Below are 24,748 nucleotides of genomic sequence, written 5' to 3'. Positions count from 1 at the left end.
ACACATACATACACACATAATTTTTTATATGAATATATATATATATATATATATATATATATAGTGATATATACGTATATGCTTTTGTATATAGATATATATTTTGTTCTTCATGTATTTTTAGATATATATAAGAATTTTAAAATACAGAACGAATTTACACATATATATTTTTTATTATTTTTTTATTTTATTTTTAATGTATTTACATATTTTAAATATATATATATATATATATATATATATATATATATATATATATACACATACATACATACACACACACACACACAGATCATATATATAATAAATATATATATGATCTAAAGTATATATAATTAAATTTTACATTGTTTAAAATGGTTTTTATAATTTTTTTTTCCAAGCAGCAAGGAGAGTACCTGTCATTAAAGGCACTCCCCCTGCTGGCATTGCTATGGACAGCTATGCCGTCCATGTGATCGCGAGGTCCTTGGGATCACATGGCCCAGGGGTGCCAAAACGGATAGAGGGGGACTCCCTGGGCTGCCAGGCGAGTCCCCACACCGCGATCGCCGGCGACCAGGTAAGTAGAAAGGCGTTTAGAGCCAGGTCCTAAGGGGTTAAGCTACAGTGGTTCTGGTGACTATAGTGTCTTTTTAAGAATTGTATTCTTGTCATTGAAATTAAAGCTTTGGACAAAAACAAAATAACTGCAAAAAAATAAAAATAAAAAACTGGCTCCTAACTTTTTTTAGCTGGCTCCTGCTTTAATAAATCCATGTGGATCTTTCAAGTGGAATCATAATTTTATTTAAGAAAAAAAGGTCTCCGCACCTCCAGTTCTCCTAATGACTGGGAAACGCAGAATACTAACCAAAACTAAAATTAATTTCTCTTCAATTCCCTCCCCCCCTTCAACACTGTCCAACCTGATTCATCTTATGTAATTACACTGATTCTAATGGCTTATGCCGGATAGCAGTGACAGCAGTTTTTATAAGTATTCCTGATCGTAGATGTCGCCTCGCTTGTTCCAGAGACATTTTCCATAACACCAAGAAATGAAATACTAATAATTTGCTTCTTGTTTTGCAATCTGCTAGCATAGAAGACCATTTCTTTGTCATGCTGCCTTCTATTTCAAATCAGCCACAAATGAGATATGACACAGTGAACTGATAATTGTTCAGAAAAGAGCAATACTGCTGACAAAACCACTTACATCAGCCAAGCATTGCTCCTATTGCTCAACGGTGCATCAGTACTCTCTGTAATCCGAAAGAAGATTTTGGCTCGTATCCAAATCCTTCAAGATGGCAATTTGAGGTGAAATGCTGAGGGCTTCTAAGATTTAGAGTTCAGACAGGTATTAGACTTCATAGGATAAGGTGTTTGACCAAATGTTTCTACAGTAATAGACTTTCCAAACACAGCCCGGGTAAATGTTCAGCACAGAAACATTAGACCGGAGGGGTTATAAATAAAATAAGATGATGTGAAAACGTGTCCTCACTGATTCCCGGTTACAAAATGTCTATGCACTGCTTAGATATTTGTTTCACTATTATTGCACCTTTATTCTTTTAAGGGGCATTAAAACTGGAGTGAACCCCAGTTCCATCTTTGTTTACGCATTATGTAGAGAATGCATTACACAAGGATGCAATCAAACGATGGGAATGAAGGGGAAAAAAAAATAAATGACAGAAGTTCTCCTCTAAATATCCTGTTTGGAAGAGATCACCAGGATCTGGAGTTTATGGAGAGATATATGCAAAGCCTGAAGATGGCTGACAGCCAATAGGAGAACTGTGCATTCATAAAGAAAAGAAAAAAAACACCACTATGGATTTTGTAACAAAAGTGGAGACAGATGAATAGAAGATGGTGTGAAAATGTAATCGAGGCACTGTGGTGCAGAGCTATAAGTATACTATTATTATCGCCATTTATATAGCGCCCACAGATTCCGTAGCGCTTTACAATATTATTAAAGGGGGGATTTTACTATAAATAGGACAATTACAAGAAAACTTACAGAAACGATAGGTTAAAGAGGGCCCTGCTCAAACGAGCTTACTATTGTGGTAGTATTATGCTATTGTTTATATTTTAGGCAGATACACATGTGCATAATTAATGGTCTGTGTACTTTAGAAGTCAAAAGTGTTGGCGTTTGTATTGTCAGATCATATACATGTGTATTAGGGCCTACAAAGAGATCAAGACTAAGCTGTCAATGTTAAGACTGACAGGTCCCTTTGACAACAGAAACCAATAGAAGTGAGTTAGTGAGAAAGGAAGTACCGTATGTGTGTGGGGGAAACCATACTCTGTAACAAGCCTAAGATAGGATTGGAAATAAAACAGAGGACAGGATATCAGAAATCAGGGTTCACAAATAACTAAACGCGCTTACAGACACAGTAACCACAAAAGGACACTTATGTATCAGTACTGAGGGTTTTAAATTGTAAAAGGCATTAAACAGTAGCATTTAGTGATGCCAGAAATTGTGCATAGAGTGATGTATATTTGATGGTGCAGTTGAGGGCCCTATCTGAGTGTCAATAAAAGCCAAGTCTGCATGTTCTTTCATCAATGTGACCAATTAAAGCAGAAAGACAGAGCATTGCTGCAACCCACGGGTACTATGACACTCTGCTGCCACAGCGTTAATGCAGAAGAACAAATGTGTCCAAAATTGGTGATAGGACGTGAGCACTGGGTAACTTAGCCCAGGATTATATTGCCACTCAAATTTGTTATTGTAAAACAGACAAACAGTCTGGCAAACTGTACAGGGGTTTGTGGCCAATATAAGAGAGTACTGGATTCAGGGGTATGTGGCATTATTAGGTGACTGCTAAACTTTGCAGGTTGTGTATGTGATAATTATTCATGAAAACACTTGGACCAGCGAGTAACAGACAGACAACTTAATTATTGGATAATGAGCTTTCCACCAGTATAATGCTGCCAGAAGCAGCAAAATACTAATTATTGTGTGAAAAAGGGTTTGGGTTTTTGTTTTGTTTTTTATTTAATGAACATTACTCATTCATAAATAACATAATTCTCGCCAATTAAACTGTGTTTTTAAAATGAAGTTTATCAGGTAATTTTAAAATAAGCAATTAGGTTTCAAGTTTAAGACATGAGGTACATAATATTAATTTATTCTCAGGCACCTAGGATATATACAATATCCCTGCTCATCGTGTATAGCTAATTTGTGAACAACTACAATTGATACAAGGGGTTCAAATAAGGCACAAAGAGGAAAAACTGGACCAAGCTTAGGGCAGGGCTCGACAAATCCCAGATGCCAGGTTGCCACGGCGACTAAAAATGTCGCCTTGGCGCCTGGGATGCGGCAGCTCTGAGGAGCATTGAGGAGGCCGCCGCGCACGGGAGCATGGAGGCGGGCGGCCGCCCGCGGGAGCATTGTGGACGGCGCGCGAGGGAGCAGTACTCTGCCTGTAGCTCCTCTCTGCTCCCTCGTGCTCTGTAATGATGCCATCATTCCGGCCCCGGCATCATTACAGAGCGCGAAGGAGCAGAGAGGAGCTACAGGCAGAGTACTGCTCCCTCGCACACAAGAAGAGACCAGCCCCACTAGACCCCAGGAAAGTCCTACTTAGCTCTCCCGAAGGTAGGGAGGCGGAGTGGGTTTCAATAAAAACAAAAATAAGCCTTCTCTACTCTTGTGAGTATAATTTTATTTATCTATCACAGATATTTTACTTACTGAATGCACTATCAGTCGTCTTTTTATTCTTTCTCTGAGCTTTGGATACCCCTCCCAACCATGGAACCGTGCTGCATATCCTGTAAGTGGGGATTATACCACTGTACACCCTTAATGCTAGAGCTGGCTATAGCTCTTTTAAATGTGAGTGTGTTACTGTTCCTAATTATAATGGTTTATTTATGATTAGACACATTGCACTATTGGTTGTCCATGCTTTTGTCTTTCATATATAAAAACATATGGAGATATTGGATTTTAAAGTCATTGAGGATACTACACCCCATCAAGGACTTTATTGATTTGCACCTTAATGACTTTCATCTAAGTACTAAAGACATCGTTTTTTTATGAAATTTCCTCACTAAAGACTATTCTTATTGTACTATTAGATACGGTTGTATCCCTCTTCATCTCTGTGGCGCAGCCCTTATTCCTTTTTTTTTTTCTTTGCCATCTTCCGTGTTTTTATTAGGGGCTAGAGGGATTCCCTTTTTAGGGTTGCTGCCTACCTTTATTTAAGTGTTGATTAGCGCTGACTCATCTTCTGTTTTGTATCCTGTACTTGGGCATACCTGGCACACATCAGGCCCGCACTTGTATTTGTTGCAACTGGTTGGCAGCAACTCAAACCTCCCTAGCTTTAAAAGGGACACTACAGGCACCCACACCACTTTGTCATTAAAGTGGTCTGGGTGCAGTGTCCCTGCCCCCCCTTACTCCTTCGATGTAAAATACTGCAGTTTTAGAGAAACAGTCTTTAGTGGCTGTCAATCAGACAGCCACTAGCGGTGCTTCAGGGGGTTTACTGGACTCTGAGTCACCTGACACTGGATATCCTCAAGGTTCTGCATGAAGACTTCCAGCGCCAGTGAAATTCCCATAGGAAAGCATTGATTCAGTGTTTTCTTTTGAAGAGGTCCTAAAGTTATATAATACTTAGTATTCCCTGTGGGAGTTTATTTTTAACAAGTAATTTAAGCAATTTACATTCATTGCAATCAGGAACAGAATTCCATTAGACAGAGTAGGCACCTACCTGCAGGTGCATGCCTGATGTGGGCATCTACTCTGCCTGTTAGAAGCCCCCTTCCTACTTCCTGCTGCTTGCTGACAGAAACAGGTAGATCCAGCACTTTGGGGTCACTGTAGTCAGTCTAAAGGAGCCTGATCTGTGCATGGCCCCATTCTCATGACGTAACTAAGGAAGTGGACAGGAGCCAGATTGACTAACTCAGAAATTACGGGCTCGCGCACCCACACAGCAACACATACTGCGACCCAGACTGCACGCACACACAGCTACCCAGACTGCGCACACACACAGCTACACCTACTGCTACCCAGACTGCGCACACACACAGCTACACCTACTGCTACCCAAACTGTACACACACAGCTACACCTACTGCTACCCAGACTGTACACACACAGCTACACCTACTGCTACACAGACTGTACACACACAGCTACACCTACTGCTACACAGACTGTACACACACAGCTACACCTACTGCTACACAGACTGTACACACACAGCTACACCTACTGCTACACAGACTGTACACACACAGCTACACCTACTGCTACCCAGACTGTACACACACAGCTACACCTACTGCTACCCAGACTGTACACACACAGCTACACCTACTGCTACCCAGACTGTACACACACAGCTACACCTACTGCTACCCAGACTGTATACACACAGCTACACCTACTGCTACCCAGACTGTACACACACAGCTACACCTACTGCTACCCAGACTGTACACACACAGCTACACCTACTGCTACCCAGACTGTACACACACAGCTACACCTACTGCTACCCAGACTGTACACACACAGCTACACCTACTGCTACCCAGACTGTACACACACAGCTACACCTACTGCTACCCAGGCTGTACACACACAGCTACACCTACTGCTACCCAGGCTGTACACACACAGCTACACCTACTGCTACCCAGGCTGTACACACACAGCTACACCTACTGCTACCCAGATTGTGCACATACACTTCTACTCACATTGCTGCTCACACTACTACTACACACACTACTTCCTAAAAGCTGTCCACACACGCACACATACTGCAACCCACACTATTACCCCCCAAAACACCCACCGCTACTTGCACTACTTAAGAAGCTGTTACCCACACAGTTACAAACACACAGACATGCATTCAGACATTTACACACTCACATATATATATATATATATATATATATATATATAACACACACACACACACACACACACACACACATATACATACATACATAAACACACACACAGCAATTTTTATTTGTATTATTATTAGTTTGGAGGAGGGGGAATTTACTGGTGCTTGTGATGTAAACCAGGCCCCTGATTGCAATCCCTTTTAACGAAGCAAAATTAGCATTCTGATATTAATAGCTATGCACACATGACATTTACCAATGCAAAAAAACTGTTCTGTGTTTTACCGCTCAAAATGACATGGCCCAGGAAGTGGTTGACCAGATCATAACGTGTGTCAATCTTTCAACGTCTACTACAAGTTTCATTCAAAACAAAAAAGTTTTTTTTTTTGTTTTTTTTTCTAACTGAGCAATTCAATAATAATTGTCAAAGTCTGCTTGAGAAACAGGTTACCATAGAGAAATCTACCTATTAAAATATTGTGCAGAACCCTCACTACCTATGCATTTATTCAAATCAGTGTGTTACTAGGCCCTAGAGAAGTTAACCACAAAAGTGCAACTGACCGGGGCATTATAAAATAGTTTTATCTAAATTGCCAAGCTAACAAAATAGCATTCTATTGGCACAATACATTAAAAATTCCCTAAATATCCCAGTATGTGTTTATACCTTAATAAGGATATATTGGGATCTGTCTTGTAAACAAATAAAGTTTTTGAGTAAAAAAAAAAAAGCACAAATCCTTGTAATTTTAAGTGAATTCAAAGGGGTCTATTTTATTTTTTTTCCAATTCAAATATACGGTACTTACAGCATGCCTAGTTTAGTTTAGATTTTGCAGTCTGGTTGTAAATAGACTAGAGTTCACTGTTTAGTGACTAAGCCACAAAATTAAATTAACTTCAGTGTTATGGGTACAATAGTTAACTTGGAAAAATTGGACAAGTCTACAATTCTTTTGTGTGCCTATTTGGCCTAAAATTTTAAATGTAATATGTATTCCTGACAAGGCACTGTAAAAGATTCTGACAGTATGACAGGCCGACAGATTAGGGATATGTGCAATAATCAATAATAATAACCAGTAATACAGTCAGTTATATTAGATTCTAGATAACGCTTGGTGCGTAGAACGCATACCATAATGTTTATATAAAAAAGAAGCTGATTAAAGTGGAACTCATCAGATTTTGCAGTTACTTTTAAAAAAACTGCATACATTGCTCAGCTCTCTGACTGTCAATAAGATTTACCCTTCCCCAAAAATAAACCAAAACATCTGGTTTTGTTATCAAACACTCCATTGAGAATAAATCATCAAATGCATGCATTGTTAGAAAGACACGATGATAAAGGACACCCGTGTATTCCATACATGAGTATTCCACAAACAGGCTAGAATAAACCCCTACACATTGTTTTAATTTCATTATGTTTTAAAATAAATGTGACCTGTATTTAATTAAAGAAAGCTTTATCTATAGCAGGCTGCAATAGGCTGAAAAGGCAAGGCAATTGTTTCCTGTGATGTGAATATTCACTTCTGATGGATGCATTAGTATAGGAAATAGATGCAGTTGTGCTGTGTTTGCAAAAGTCTACTTACAGGAGAAGGAAGTAAGGCAGGATGGAATACTGCAAGCATATCTATCCTTCTTCCTGTATGTCACCAGCAGATCCAAATGGAGCAATAACACTTTAGGCAACAATGTAACCCCTTCATTGCTCAATGAAAGTAAATAATATTTGTTTTGCAAAATGGGTAACTCAGTGTTCCAGCAGATGAGCACTAAATATCCCAGGATGCTCAGCCAGCCAAGTGACCTGCTTAGCATCATGTGAATGGCAGTCCATAACTAGTGGAAGACCAAGCTTAGCATCATGTGAATGGCAGTCCATAACTAGTGGAAGACCAAGCTTAGAATCATGTGAGAGGTAGTCCATAACTAATAGAGGACCAAGCTTAGCATCATGTGAATGGCAGTCCATAACTAGTGGAAGACCAAGCTTAGAATCATGTGAGAGGTAGTCCATAACTAATAGAGGACCAAGCTTAGCATCATGTGAATGGTAGTCCATAACTAATAGAGGACCAAGCTTAGCATCATATGAATGGTAGTCCATAACTAATAGAGGACCAAGCTAAGCATCATGTGAATGGTAGTCCATAACTAATAGAGGACCAAGCTTAGCATCATATGAATGGTAGTCCATAACTAATAGAGGACCAAGCTTAGCATCATGTGAATGGTAGTCCATAACTAATAGAGGACCAAGCTTAGCATCATATGAATGGTAGTCCATAACTAATAGAGGACCAAGCTTAGCATCATGTGAATGGTAGTCCATAACTAATAGAGGACCAAGCTTAGCATCATGTGAATGGTAGTCCATAACTACTGGAGAACCAAAAGTAAATCCTCCATAAGTTATTATAATTTATTATTTTTTTAAAATCATTGGACATACATCTGACATTCATTTTGTGGGTTGACCAGGCACTCACCATAGACCATAGCCCCTCCTGTTTCATGTAAAAACCTAAACCGACGGTTCTTAAAGAGCCAGATGGTGAGGATAGTTAAGATGAGAAGAAAGTTGAAGACTAGGAGCTCCAGAGCTCCCTGGTGCTGAAATAAATCCGTAACTCCTGCAGTATTGGAGCTCCTTCCATCCCCCATCCTGAGTGCTCTAATCCCCCTCTCTTGCAGTGCTGTGGGATGAACAGACAGACAGACAGACGGACACGTGTTAAAACTGGTAGCCAAAGTGTGCAAGTATCACATAACGGCACCCAAGGAGGGGCTAGCTACACCATCAGCTTGCACAATCACTGGGAAGCTCCTTGACAGAGCAAGCCCGCGCGGGGCATGCCGGGAACTGTAGTTCTTTCCTCGCAGCCGATGTGCTGGTGCTTGGGGAACGCTGGCACTCGCTAGACTACAACGCCCACACTCGTCGACGAGCAGCCAGGTACACAGTGCTTAGGTAATGGTTACCTGGCTGAGCATCTCTTAGGGCAAACCCATCCCTGCCGTGATGTCACATGTTATTGATGTCAAATTAGACAAGCTGTGTTTTAATTATGCAACCATGCAAATAATAGCAGCAGCTCGGATGAATGCTGCTATTGTAGGGTAATCACAACGTGAAATAATAAACACTAGGTTTGTTTCAGTTGTGGATCAACTCCAAATGCATTGTTTACATATCAACAAGATACTTGTATATGTTCATTATTATTATTATTATTATTATTATATAGGGGGTTCTGGCTGTTACGGGTGTTAACCCTTTCAGTGTCACTCACTGTGTGATTACTTAGGTGGAGAAATAATACAATTTGAACATCATTTTAAAGTCTCCTTCTGATCATGTAATCCGCTGCCACCAGCGAACACATGCCAAAATATAAAGTATCAAAGAAGGGACACTCACAGGACTTTGCAAATAAATCTTGAAGTTTTATTGTGCAATTATACACCAGAAAAAGTGTGGACATTTCAGCCCTCTATGGAACTTTTCTCAAGATGTTACTACACATAAAAACAGCCGGTGAACTCAGTTCATTTCTACTCTTGACAAAGTCGCATTATATCAGCGAAACGCGTGTCGAGGAGGACGCCATTATAGGCTATTTTTATTTTATTAGGGTTTCCTAGGGGCGCTGCCATCTGGCACTTTTCCAGGATAGTAAGCCTAGCTTCTTTATTTTAGAGCTGCCTCGACGCAGCTACAGGTTTGGGGGGTGTTAGGATGTGAGTGGGACAGATTCTGATTTTTATATGGTTGGGATTTACCTTTACCCAGGGCTGCCATCAGAAATTGTGGGGCCCCTGACAAAGCACAAGGTCTGGGCCCCCCGCCCTCTGCCCCCTCCCGGGCCCGCCCACGCCCTACCTAGTCCGCTGACAATGATGCGGGACTGAATGCGGTGTGTATAGTGGAAGTGAATTAGAATGTGTGTAATGGATGTAGTGTTTGTGTGTATTAGATACTGTTTGTGCAGTGAATGCAGAGTGTGTGTTTGTGTAGCGGATGCAGTGTGTATAGTGAACGCAAAGTGTGTTTGAGTAGTGCATGTAGTGTGTGTACAGTGATGTAGTGTGTGTTTGTGTAGTGGATGTAGTGTTTGTATGTACTAGATGAAATGTGTTTAGTGGATGCAGTGTCTGTAGTGGATGTAGTGTGTGTATTAGACGCAGTGTCTGTGTATAGTGAATGCAGAGTGTTTTAATTTGTGGTGGATGTAGTGTGTGTACTGTGAATACAAGATGTTTGTGTAGTGGATGCTGTGTGTACAGTTGATGCAGAGTGTATGTTAGTATAGTGAATGCAGAGTGTGTGCATAGTTTAGTGAATGCAGAGTGTGTGTTAGTGTGTAATAAATGCAGAGTGTGTGTTAGGGTGTAGTGAATGCAGAGCGTGTCAGTGTAATGAATGTAGTGTGTGTGTAAATTTGTAGTGAATGCAGAGAGTGTGTTAATGTGTAGTGAATGCAGAGAGTGTGTTAGTGTAGTGAATGCAGAAAGTGTGTTAGTGTAGTGAACGCAGAGAGTGTGTTAATGTGTAGTGAATGCAGAGAGTGTGTTAGTGTGTAGCGGATGCAGAGTGTGTGTTAGTGTAGCGAATGCAGAGTGTGTGCTAGTGTAGCGAATGCAGAGTGTGTGCTAGTGTAGCGAATGCAGAGTGTGTGTCAGTATAGTGGATGCAGTGAGTGGGTTAGTGTGTAGTGTATGCAGAGTGCATGTTGCATTAGTGTATGCAGTGTGTGTGTGTTGTATTAGTGTATGCAGTGTGTGTGTGTTGTGTTAGTGTATACAGTGTGTGTGTTAGTGTATGCAGTGTGTGTGTTGTATTAGTGTATGCAGTGTGTGTTGTGTCAGTGTATGCAGAGTGTGTGTTGTGTCAGTGTATGCAGAGTGTGTGTTGTGTCAGTGTATGCAGAGTGTGTATTGTGTTAGTATATGCAGTGTGTGTTGTGTCAGTGTATGCAGAGTGTGTGTGTTGTGTCAGTGTATGCAGTGTGTGTGGTGTTAGTGTATGCAGTGTGTGTTGTGTTGGTGTATGCCGTGTGTGTGTTGTGTTAGTGTATGCCGTGTGTGTGTTGTGTTGGTGTATGCAGTGTGTGTTGTGTCAGTGTATGCAGTGTGTGTTGTGTCAGTGTATGTAGTGTGTGTGTTGTGTCAGTGTATGTAGTGTGTGTTGTGTTAGTGTATGTAGTGTGTGTTGTGTTAGTGTATATAGTGTGTGTGTGTGTTGTGTTAGTGTATATAGTGTGTGTGTTGTGTTAGTGTATATAGTGTGTGTGTGTTGTGTCAGTGTATGCAGTGTGTGTTGTGTCAGTGTATGTAGTGTGTGTGTTGTGTCAGTGTATGTAGTGTGTGTGTTGTGTCAGTGTATGTAGTGTGTGTTGTGTTAGTGTATATAGTGTGTGTGTTGTGTTAGTGTATGCAGTGTGTGTGTTGTGTCAGTGTATGTAGTGTGTGTGTGTGTGTTGTGTCAGTGTGTGTGTGTAAATGTGCAATCTGGGGTGAGGGGGAGGGGGGCATTTTAACATAATAAAAAAAAATTACATTTAATTAAATGTTTCTCCCCCATCCCTGCTTACCTGTGTCTAGGGAGGGGGGAGATTCCATTCCTGGTGGTCCGGTGGCATGGTGGGGCCCCCCTGGTTCCCTGATACCGCAGAGAGGGCCCAGGCAGCACACAGCCTCTTCTCTTCGCTCTCCTCTAATAACTCTCGCGAGACCCGCGGAGCGTTGCCATGGCAACCGGGTCTCGCGAGAGTTATTAGAGGAGAGCGAAGAGAAGAGGCTGTGTGCTGCCTGGGCCCCCTCTGCGGTAACCGGGAAGCCGGGGGGCCCGCGGCTGCACACATAGATAGCGATATTCGCTATCTATGTGTGCAGGGAGGGAAAGTAGGGCCCAGGACTGCCAGAGCAGTCCGGGCCCCCCAGGGCCGCCGGGCCCGTGACAACCGTCATGGTTGTCACCCCCTGATGGCGGCCCTGCCTTTACCTCTAAGCACTTGTACCACCCTGAGTACGAGAGTAAGGCTTATGGATTAGGACCTTTGAGAGGTATTTTGATAGGGAGTCTATGGGGTATTATTTAACCCTGGTTTAGGTGCCTTCAGATGCAGTATTTATCTAGGCTAGCTTCCTGGACTAATCCCAGATATCATATTTATTTTGACCCGGCCCTTCTGGATGATTGCGTTTTTTTTTTTTTTTGTTTGGTTGTTTTTTAACCTTTTTTACTTTTTCTTTGTAACTGTAATCAGGGTTGTGATTTGTAGTGGGAAAGGGGGTAGATAATTATTGTTATGACCTCCTACCCTCCTTTTTTTCCCCTTTAACCCCTTAAGGACGCAGCTTTAAAAACTGGACTTACCCTTAAGGACACAAGCCATTTTTGTATTCTTTTGTATTCTGTTTGTGTTCAAACCCAATTTGCATCTGTCATTTATTGCACCAACACATATTATATACTGTTTTTAGAGGGCAAAAATGGCTTTAATGACACTTTAATGACACTATAGTCACCTGAACAACTTCAGCTTAATGAGGTTGTTCAGGTGAGAACTATAGCTCCCTGCAGCCTTTATCATTTAAACACTGTATTTTCTGAGAAAATACAGTGTTTACATTGAAAGCTAGGAACACCTCCAGTTGCAGTCACTCAGAGTGAACCAGAGGGACTTCTGAGTTGATGGAGGCATGCCTCCATCCACTCAGATCTGGTGTGCACGAGCATCCTGTGATTCAGTATCTCCTCCCACTGCATGCAGACACTGAACTTTCCTCATAGAGATTCATTGATTCAATTCATCTCTATGAGGAGATGCTGATTGGCCAGGGCTGTGTTTGAATCATGCTGGCTCTGCCCCTGATCTGCCTCCTTGTCAGTCTCAGCCAATCCAATGGGGAAGCACTGTGATTGGATCAGGCTATCACATGTCAGCAGACTGCTTGTTTTTCCTGAGTCTCAGCATGCAGATTTACAGCTTCTGGCTTGAATACAGTAAGATTTTTACTATGTTTATGGAGTCATGAGGGGCCCAGGGGGGCTAGATGTTCGTGTTAACACTATAGGGTTAGGAATACATGTAGTTGTACTGGTGACTATAGTGTCCCTTTAATTTTATGTGACATACACATAGATAAATTCTCATTAATTATAAAAAAGTTTTGGCAATAATAGCGTGTGCATAATATGGCCAGCTTAGAAAAAGTAATTCAAAATAAATTAATTTATGTGTCTTGATTTATAGAGTACATATTATGTATAGGATTTCAGCTTATTTTGAAAGTTACAGGTCACAAAATAAAAGGACTAAAATACAATTTCAATGTGAAGCAATTGTAGAAGTTGGTATGTTTGTCTTGTAGGTTTAGTAGCCATCACAGAAAACAAAATTGCCACACAAAAGTATATATTTATATTAAGTAGACATCACAGACTATTTATCCAAGGTTATTTTGACACTTTTTACGTAGCCATTTCATCGCCAATCTCTGCTAAATATTGCAGTAAAATTGTGTTGTGTTTTTTTTTTCTCTATTTTGGCATATACACATGTAACAAGGTTTTTGTAATGTGTATTTTGTAAAGCTGGTGTGTGCTATTCCTGTACAGAAACCCATATTCTGTTCAGCTACATCTGCTGAGTATAATGATTCCCCCAATGTTATTATTATTATTATTATTATTATTATATTTATATAGCGCCATCAATTTCTGCAGCACAATGGGTGGACGAACAGACATGTAGTTGTAACCAGACAAGTTGGACACACAGGAACAGAGGGGTTGAGGGCCCTGCTCAATGAGCTTACATGCTAGAGGGAGTGGGGTAAAATTGCACAAAAGGTAAGGATAGTATTAGACTAGTGACAGTTGCAGAAGAGGAATCAGTCAGGAGCTATTAACAGTTTAATTGATACGCTTTTATGAAGAAGTGTTTTTTTTTACGATTTTTTGAAGGACTTGAGACTGGGTGAGCATCTAACGGAGGAGGGAAGCGACTTCCACAGGAACGGTGCAGCCCTCGAGAAATCTTGAAGGCGAGCATCAGAGGTGGGAGTACAGACAGAAGATAGTCGTAAGTCTTCAGCAGATCGTAAGGGCCTAGACAGGACATACTTGTGTATAAGGGAAGATAGATAGGTGGGAGCAGCATTATGTAGCGATTTGAAAGCAAGAACCAGAATTTTAAATTGAGCTCTATATCTTACAGGTTATGCCTTTGGCACTATTCTGTAAAGCTACAATGCCATATAAGAGACAAGGCTATCTCAGTTTCTGTAGTTAGAATTTTCATAGAAGGATTTGACGATTTTGTGGTATTTATATCAGCGTGAGTATTCAAATAACCCCACAAAAGGCTTCCATTTGATAAAGTAGACACCAGGGGTATCTTATATGGCGTATATTGTGCCTTAACTTGTCACCATTTTTTTCACCAATTTCTGTCAATGTTTGTGGTGGGGGGGGGAGGGGGGGAATGGCATTTTTACATACTAGTTGCATTTTTGCTGAATATTTCTTACACTTGATATGTACCACTGTCATAAAATCCCTCCTCCCCGCACCCTGAAATTATGCTCAGTTACATCTTCTGAGTAAAACAATATGCCCAGTGTATGACCTAGACACTATTTTGTGAAGTTAAAGTTCTGTAAAAAGAGACGTGACAAGTTCAGTTTTTAAGTGTGAATTTTCATGGAGGGTTTTGATGTGTCAGTGTCCCACTTTGGAGCACTTTGACAGGTATATGTGGATATTGAAGGGGCACATTTGAGACACAGCCATTCCAGTTTGTTTTTTTTAAACTTTGAATTTTTATGCTGTGTCCAGGTCCCATTTTGGAGTATTTTAGCAGGCTAAATATTCCAGCTACACCATAAAGTATACCAGTTCTTAAAGAAGACATCCCAGGGTATTTCAAAAGGCATATTTTGAACCTTAGCGTGGGATAATTTTTCCGCTAGCTTGTACCAAGTGTAGTGGTAATAAGCATTTTTTTTCTGCCTTTTTGACACACAAAGCGAGTTTGCACAGTATATTTTGCAAACCTTATGTGTGCTACGACTGTATAAGACTTCATATGTTTTTCAGCTATGTCGTCTGAGTACAACAATACCCCCGTATGTACCTTTGCCAGGTATATGTGGATGTTGAAGGGGCACATTTGAGATGCAGTTTTTTTCCAACTTTGAAGTTTTCCGCTGTGTCTATGTTTCATTTCGGAGTAGTTTAGCTGTTTGGTTATTCAAACTTCCCCACAAACACATACTATTTATTATACTATTAACTATTTATTATTTTTTTTTATGTGTTTTTTTTTTTTTTACTTTTTTAAACTTGTTTTTAAACTTTTTTGTTTACTTATTAATTATTTTTGTTTACTTTTTAAAACTTTCTTGAAACTTTTTACACTTTTTTTACCTTTTAACCCCTGACTAGCAATAAGCAGCACACAGTAAATTAACAGTAAATTCCCCAATTTCCCATAACTCCCACCCACCCCAGCTAGCAAAATATACAATTTTAAAATATTTAAATTAAATTTAAATAAATTGAACCCCTGAGGGTTAAAAATAAAAATAAAATAACCCTTTTACTTTTCAAAAGTTATTAAAACACTTTTTAAAAACTTTTTTTAATGTTAACTCCTAGCTAGCCTAATACCAAATTCCCATTCCCCATTAACTTCCACCCACCCCAGCTAGCTAAATATATAAGTTTAAAATATTTAAATTAATTAATAAAATAAATGTAACCCCTGAGGGTTAAAAAAAATAAAACAACCCTCAGGGGTTTTAAAAAAAAAAAATCAGATCACAGTAAAATGTAGTCCCTGCCAATTGATCACTGTAGACCATGATTGATGGGCAGGGAAGGGGTTCATTTTATTAAAGCAGGGGAAAGGGGGTGGGATTTAACTTTTACTTAATTTTTTTACACAAGGAGAAGATGAGCAGCACTGATCAATCTCCCTGCACTTCACACTGACCGCGGAAGCACAGGGAGGCGGATCAGAAATCCCTGCAGCACATGTGCTCGCTCTGACAGCCTGTCGAATACTGAAGCAGACTGGAGGAGCGTTAACCCCGCGATTGCAGCTGTATGGGGTTAATTTTAGCGCATGAAGAACCGGCTCCGTCATCCGGCATTAAGGGGTTAAATCCCATATTCACCCACTTTTAAGTGAAGTTTGGTCTAATTATTAAGGTGTGGGTGGCGAATTAACTCTCTATACACCTACCCTCCTGTTCCTTATAATCAAACTCTACTAATATACCAGTTTACTTCCATTACCTTACATTAATTCTGTCATTGTATCTAACCATAACTTTTTTTTCACCTTTTTGAATATCTCTAATATTTCTAATATCTCTAATTTTCATTATATATCTATTTTTGAATCTAAATGCTAAACTTAATTATTCCGATCGCCATAGTCTGCTGCTATTTAATTGGATACATTTTAGCCTTCTACTTGAAATAACATTTTATTACTAAACAGCTGTCTTTCTTGATACAATCTTTCTACTTGGGTTGATCAAGAATTAGTATATTTTCTCACGCTTGCTGTGATTGATATATACAAGCCAGATAGGCAGACCCCCTATGTTCCTCCTTATTTAATTTTACACCTTCACAAGTCACTTTTGTGTTTTTCACTTTGTCTTGTTTTTTTCTTCACAATGTAGATATTCCGTTTAAATAATAAAAGTTTATATTTACATTTTTTTGTGTCTTACCAATTATAATGGGTTATACGTGTTATATGTGAGTAATCTAATTTTTTTTTTTTTACTTTTTTTTTTTTTAGAATTGTTACCCATAGTGTCTTGACTTGTGACCCCTTTTAAAAGAAAGATTTGTTATTCTTTTTTCTATAATGCACAGCAATTTCTGAATTTATTTTTTCTGCTTTAGAGAAATTGTTTTTCTTGGTTGGAAAATTTTGCTTTCTGGTGTAACAATGCAAATATGAAATATATGAGAAGACTATTGTATTTAGTCCTCTTTATATGATCATCAACTGTAGGGGTAGGAGTTCTCTAGGGGTGTATATGGATTATTTTTTTTAATATATTTTTATTGCTTATGTGAAATAAAATCTGATTTATATTATAAGATAATAAAATATTTGAATATGAAATGATTAGTCAATTAAATGACATATGGGATTTTGCATAGGCAGTTCTGGTGCTTTGTGTGTCCCTTTAAGCTTCTAGTTTAATGCTTAACCTTTAAACTTTAAACTGAATAATTAACCATCTCAGAAAGCTAAACTCCAGTGAAGTGTAAAGTTTCCCTATAATTAATTTAATGCTATTGCTGGCAAACCTTTGATGACCATATTGTAACAGTACAAGCCATTGTCAAAAAAGATTCCCAAAGAACATACTGCAGTGTGTATTTGATTGCTTTGAAGTTGTATTTAAATCACTGAAATAGCCTAGTCATTTCCTGGTCTCTGAAGATATCACTTCAGAAGCTGCAGATCTGGGGGATATACAGCAAATAAGAAATGTTCAAAGGAGAGCATAGGCACACCGTATCACCTTTACTAACAAGCACTTTCTGATTGAAACAATATTAGCACAATATTTATTTAAAGCAACGGTTGCATAGCTGCCATATAAATATATCACAACACCGCAATTGTATGTACATATAGATTGCTTTAAAGACAAACGTAAAAATAAAAAATTGTATAAATCAACGCAATTTTTTTATTTTTCACTTGTTCGTTTCTCCTTTATAAAAATATTGGGGGAAATGAAAGCTATAGACAGTATACAGTGTCATCAACTCTGCCTTACAATACACAGGTTCTGAAATGGCAAAAAAACAAATGCAAGTTTTCTCACATACAGTAGATGTGACACAAATAGGTAAATCTAAATGGTTAAATACCTTGCTTATAGCTATTTGTATAAGTAACTTGGAGATACTACTAGCAGCGCAGCTTACTCAAAATGGCAACAGAATGTAAAAATAATGACTGAGTACAATGCTAAAGTACAGTAAATACAGTTAAATCATATATTTCTAAAATAAAGTTACTTAAAACTGCTGTCGCAATCTTTATTAAAGCAAATCTGTAATTTTTCTGATATCATTTTTATGAAATACTGTTTAAACTGTGTTGGAATTTCACTGAAAATGCAATGCAATTCAAAGACATTTTAAGACAAAATAGGGATGTGGTAAAGCCTGAGGTTGACAAAAGGAGGAGCTCCTTTGTCAACTTCTGGCCAATACCAGCAGCCATCACAAATCACCACTGTGAGATTCAGGCATTGTCTATGGAGATCCTCGTAGTGTCGCTAACCTCTATTTAAGATGCTATTAGTGCTTATTGAGGCTATTACTATCTGACTTTGCTTGCAACAGATTCTAGGACAGACCATAAGTATTGTTACATTGTACTACTGATATTAAATGCAATTCTTTGACACTTAACTAGTCTATTTTTTAAAGGACCACTATAGTGCCAGGAAAACATGCTCGTTTTCCTGGCACTATAGTGCCCTGAGGGTGCCCCCACCCTCAGGGACCCCCTCCCGCCGGGCTCTGGGGAGAGGAAAGGGGTTAAAACTTACCTTTCTCCAACGCCGGGCGGGGAGCTCTTCTCCTCCGATCCTCCTCCTCTCCTCCCATTTGGCTGAATGCGCACGCGCGGCAAGAGCTGCGCGCGCATTCAGCCGGTCTCATAGGAAAGCATTATCAATGCTTTCCTATGGACGCTTGCATGCTCTCACTGTGATTTTCACAGTGAGAATCACGCAAGCGCCTCTAGCGGCTGTCAATGAGACAGCCACTAGAGGCTTTGAGGGCTGGGTTAACCCATTTATAAACATAGCAGTTTCTCTGAAACTGCTATGTTTATAAAAAAAATGGGTTAACCCTAGCTGGACCTGGCACCCAGACCACTTTATTAAGCTGAAGTGGTCTGGGTGCCTAGAGTGGTCCTTTAAGATGGGTCAGGATAGTTCTAAGAATATTTACAAAATTGATCATAAGTTGTTGTTAATAAATTCCTGAACTGAGTTACCTGCACCCTCCCTTAAATATAATGTATAATACAAATGTTTGTGTCACTCCCCTCCCTTACTGGGGCAGTGGAAGTAAAAGAAGATCCCTGATGAAATAGGGGATAAAGATAAGGCAAATGATGTATTTAAGGCCATACAATTAGGAAATGGCACAATACTAACTCACTGTTTGTTTTTGGTGCCTATGTGCAGTAAATACCATGTATGTTGGTAGGAGATAGGGTGGTCCTTAAGGCTCCCAATTCTCAGGATTTTTATCTTTGGCATAGGAAAAACACCCTCCTGGGTTGAAAGGGGTTACTACCAATATGTCATTAAGTGTCTAATTATATGTGTTCTTTTAAAATAAGGAAATGGGTGCAAAAATTAGTTGAAGGGGATGCTGGGAAATGTATTCCTTGTGACAACAGCTATAGATTCAATGGTGGTGGTCTCAGGGGCTTCTGGGATCAGAGAATCCCAGACAGTGGCAGAATCTGTATTCACCTGGCCATTAGATACTCAACTTGACCTGTCATGTCAAATGTTAGTCATGCATTAATATGGCGCTAGAATTATAAAAGTTGAGTGTTTAAAAGGTGTGGGAGAATGTGGCTGAAGTCAGTTCTGTATTATCTGATTCAAACATTTAATCAATGTGTAACGGACTGTTTTGCACACAAGAGGTTAAAAACCGTTTAGGCGATATTCCCCTTTTCAGATGCACAGGCAGCTACTGCAATCACCAATCTTCCGAACTGCAAACACATGAAAACTCCAACTCCCGAACAGGAAACACACGAATGCTGTAAACAGCCGAACAGAAAAAAACCATACACAGCTTACACGCAGTCGCACTGTAACAGCATACAATCCAACTCCTCCCACCCCCCCCCCCCCACCCCCAAGAACGAGACGACACTTCGTTTGAGGGTCTAGCAGAACTGATTTACTGGGGCTACCTGCCTGGCTTTTATGCAGGTCTCCCACCTGGTGGACACTCCCCTAGGGGACCAGATGGAAGACTGGGAAACATATTGGACATTGACCAATCACAAGTTTACCATCCCAAAATGCATCACAATCCCTCCTCTCTGTCCTGGATATAATTGGGAAGTAATTCAATTATCTCCAAGGACAGAGGCAAAACTCTATTAACCACATGGCAGACAAAGTACAATAAAATACATAAAAAAACATACTGTTACATTTATCACATAGAACATACACATTCTACCTATCCCCAGATAGCTTAGATCTGAGTGCACGTTATTACCGGATGGCGCTCAGATCACATACATACAGTTCAATGGCCATAGAGCCAAAGTCTTTCATACAGTCTTTCATTATACGGTTGGGCTCCATGGCATAGCTATCTGGGGTAGCATGGTTTAAACAGTAAAGTACCGAATGCACCGTTGTTCGGATAATTGACTGCAGGTAGGAGAAGGGAGGTTGGTGGCTCATCAGTGTTCGTGACTTTAACGGTCCGCAGAAAGGCACGAACCAGCCTTTCTGCAGGGAAAAAGAACAGTGTTAAACATGGGGCCATAGTCCAGCGGCAGGAGGCAGGCGACCAGGCTCCTCCAGTGGCCAGTGGCAAGGTTGGTTCTGCCACACAATATGTATATGATATTAAGTTTGGTTAACTGTAACATCGTTTGAGCTTAATTTTGTTTTGAGCACAGGCAATAAGAAAATGGATCCTTTAACATCTTAAGTCTGACTAGTTTAAAGAGAAAATTTATTGACAGGGTATAGATCTTGTGTGGCGAAAGCAGTCTGCATATAAGCTAATGCTAAATAAAAGTTAAAAACAAAAATCTAGGGGAAAAGCCCTCTATACAAAAGGACCCCTTTCGTTCTAAAATATAAGATGTATACACTTTACAGTGTAAGATGATTGAGAGAATACAAGTAAACATAAGTAGAAAAAAGGAGAAGATAATCTAGTATATCTTACAAAAATATGTAATAAATACTATAATTGGTAAAAATGTATTCTGTATGGATGCAGTGACTATGTATGACTGGCATACCCATTTTATGCATATATAATAGTGTGCAGTTTAACTGGCAAGGAGAATAGTTGTAATGGAGAATTTGAAGAAGTAGGACCCGCTTTCTTTAGTTCACCTCCAGTGGGGCTCTCCGCCAGTCCCTTCGGTTTGGCCACAACATTGGGTCCAGGTTCCCAATAGCGGTATATTCCTTCCGGGAGGCAGGGTTACAAACTTATGACTCGTTTCACCGTAATGACGGCTTCCTCAGATCTATCTATCCTCGTTTTGTACGTATTGCACTAGCACTTTGGTAGTGCTATATAAAGGATGTTTGCACTTAAATAGGGCAATTTGCACAAATGTTTTTGATTTATGAGATATTACATATTTGGTCTTAAAGGCACAGTGCACTTTTTTTTCTTGTTTGAGTATTGTTTTTGTACAAGACTGTTTAATTTCTATAATTCGTACTGAATTGTTAATGTCAAATATCATGATAATTTTATTAATTGTCCCTCCCCCTAAAATTTTTTTTTTTATGTTTGTGATTTTATCTATCAAATGTACCTCTATAATCTTTGGCACACAGGTGTCAAGAGCAGATTAACATTACAGCCTTATCTTCTATGGAGATGGGTAATGATTTTATTAATCACTGGACATGAGTATTATTGTCTTTGGACATATGTATGTATGTGTGTGTGTGTGTGTGTGTGTGTGTATGTGTATATATATGTGTGTGTATGTATATATATAATGATACCAGTAGAGAGCACTCAAGAGTCTTTCAAGGTAAATTTCATCTGTTGCTTTATTGAGCAATTACAAATTCACACAACGTTCCAGTCGACATTTCAGTCTGGAAAATACTTTTTTCAAGGCCTTTTACAGACTGAAACGTTGACTGGAACGTTGTGTGAATTTGTAATTGCTCAATAAAGCAACATATGAAATTTACCTTGAAAGACTCCTGAGTGCTCTCTACTGGTATCGTATACAATTTGGTTGGAGACAGCACCGGAGCATTAAAAGACCGGGAGCATCGAGTGCTGGGACCTGGGACATGTGTGTGTATGTATGTATATATATATATATATATATATATATATATATATATATATATATATATATGTATATATGTTTATGTGTGTGTGTATATATATATATATATATTATTATTATTATTTTTTTTTTTAAAGCGTGGGGGTATTATTGGTTTAGCCAAATTAAGGTTCTTTTAGTGTACCCCATTGATCATGGGGCAATGAAGCAATTATGTTTTATAATAGAGATCAGAATTTATGCTGAAATTATTAAGTTTATAAGGGAGGCAATAATAATTTATGAAACTAATGTATTATATTTGTACTGGTAAATTGAAAGCATTTTGTTAGAATACCTTTTATTAGGTTAAAATCCCTTCAGACACTTAACTGAATCCAGCACTGATGTCCCTCTGTCAGCCTCCGCCCCGCTCCTCCCCCGCTGACGTCTGCCGGTGGGGGAGACTTAATACGCATGTGCGGCAATGGCCGCGCACGCAGTAGACCTCCCCATAGGAAAGCATTATTTAATGTTTTCTTATGGGGATTCGGGCGATGTTGGAGGTCCTCATGCAGAGCATGAGGACGTCCAGCGTCGTTTAGATGCCAAAAGTCGTCTAAGAAGCCAGAAATTCCTTTAGTGGCTGTCCGGCAGATAGCCTCTCGAGGAGGACTTAACCTTGCAAGGTAATTATTGCAGTTTATAAAAACTGCAATAATTGCACTTGCAGGGTTAAGGGTGATAGGAGATGGCAGTCAGACCACTTCAATGGGCTGAAGTGGTCTGGGTGCCTACAGTGTCCCTTTAAATAAATAGATAAATAATGCACGCATTTAGCAAGGAGGGAGTGTACTGTTCAACACTGGGAACAGAGGTGAAAGGGCAGGATTTTGTAGTAAGAGAATTGTGACAAAATGCCTTTTGTCACTGGATTTTTATATGACCAACTGCCCTTTGCCCCTAGCTGTTGGAGGAGCCTGATTGCCAGCCTCCTCCCTCATGACTATGGCCCTGGGGTGTATTGCCATTCAAAAAGACTATTCGGAGCTTATTGGCTTCTAAAAGACTATTTCTGCCCTGGCGTTCGGTAGATTCTTGGATTTACTGGATGAACTCATTTAACCCAGATAGCTATGCCATGGAGCCTATTCGTGTAATAAAAGACTTTGGCTCCATGGCAATTGAACTGTACGTGTGTGGTCTGAGGGCCATTCAGTAATAATGTGCGCTCAGACCTAAGCTATCTGCGGATATGTTGCATGTCTGTATTTTATGTAATAAATGTAACCTGTATTTTATGTAATAAAATTTGTATTTTATTGTATTTTACTGTATTTTGCTACCATGTGGCTAATGGAGTTTTGCCTCTGTCCTTGGAGATAATTGGATTACTTCTCAATTATCTCCAGGATAGAAGACTCTGTGGAACTGGTTTTGGGCAGAAAAGCCATGCTTCATTTGATCACAAAGGACTTCGATCTATCTTGTGAACCAATGGACCCATTTGGATGATTTTGACATATGTTTGTATTTGGAGTATGTTGATTCTGAAAATGTAAGTGATGTGAATGTGATGCATACTTTTAAAGTTATGAATAATGTGGAAAAACTGTATTTCTCTGCCTGTGATAATTACATTACCCATTGTGTAAGGTAATTGTATCACATGTAGAGGGGAGGATTTTGTGTGGGAGTGTCTGAGTGTATTGTACGTGTTTATTGGTTGTTTTCCAAAACCCTTTGGGTGGTACTAATGTGTAAGAATGTGTATATAAGAACAATAAACCCACAGCTCTGCCTGTTCTACTTCACCCTCAATTTGGAGTGCCGTCTCTTATTGGGGGAATCTGCTACAAGGGATTGCTATGCTCTGCATACTCTCTTGCTATATTCACTGCTAAGCTCTTGTAAGAGCTTGTTCCTGTTTTGCTCTCTGAAGGAGTCTACAGTGGTTATGGTGTCGGCTTGAGTGCTTGGAGCCCTCAGGAAGCACTAGGAGCATCCTTCAACGGAGGTACCCAGTCGGGGTGCCAGGTGATCCGTTACAAGAATGCTAATATCAGAAGAACCCAGTTCTGAGAGTTCCAAGTAATGAAGGACTAGTCTGGTATTTTTTGAATAAACTCTGAAGTGATTTAATATTGTAGAAAATGTTTTTATATATCTAGATCTTTTTATGTTTGTGACATTTTATATATGAGTGTATTAAGAAGAGTATATCTTGGGATAGTGAATGATTTGGGATTATTAAATTCATTAATTGAGATTATTAAATCAGGGTTTGAGGTTAGAAACCGATTTCGCTTGGAAACCCCCATGTAAATATATTTCCAGATTAGGTATTGACTTAGTTTATTTCACTTGTTTGAGGAAGCATTTAAGTAAATAATCTTGTCCAATCAAGCGCTTACGTAGAGTGAATGCTTCTCTCACCAGTATAAAAGTGTTCTAAGGGGAAATTATGTAAACTTACTGCAATGGACAAATTGCCTGAAATACAAACAAGGCTGAAAGAAGTTCATGATACACCATGTAAAGGTTTAACTTTAGGTTTTGATTAGATTTTTGGCATATGTAATTATTTAATTAATAATGATAACTGTATCCTTTAGTAATTGTCATGTATTGATGCTTGTGTTTGTATGTTGTAGAGTGTTTTGGGAACCTTGGGAACTGCTCACCAATTTCCTCTGGCTAACCTCAACAGA

At 39.4% G+C, this 24,748-nt stretch overlaps 1 protein-coding gene across 1 annotated transcript in view; it reads right to left on the bottom strand.

Moving 5' to 3' along the window:
* Positions 1-8,742, bottom strand: part of SLC9A9 (solute carrier family 9 member A9) — an 807,694-nt gene extending 798,952 nt beyond the window's left edge. Inside the window, exon 1 of the mRNA XM_063442493.1 lies at positions 8,442-8,742. Coding sequence (XP_063298563.1) covers positions 8,442-8,616 — 175 coding nt within the window. The 5' untranslated portion in view covers positions 8,617-8,742. The remainder of the gene's footprint in view (positions 1-8,441) is intronic.
* Between the last annotated feature and the right edge of the window lie 16,006 nt (positions 8,743-24,748).

Source organism: Pelobates fuscus, chromosome 2 (assembly GCF_036172605.1).
Source record: "Pelobates fuscus isolate aPelFus1 chromosome 2, aPelFus1.pri, whole genome shotgun sequence".
Classification (NCBI taxonomy): Eukaryota; Metazoa; Chordata; class Amphibia; order Anura; family Pelobatidae; genus Pelobates; species Pelobates fuscus.
The sequence above is the reverse complement of the archived record's forward strand: the minus strand, read 5'-3'. Positions and strand labels throughout refer to the sequence as shown.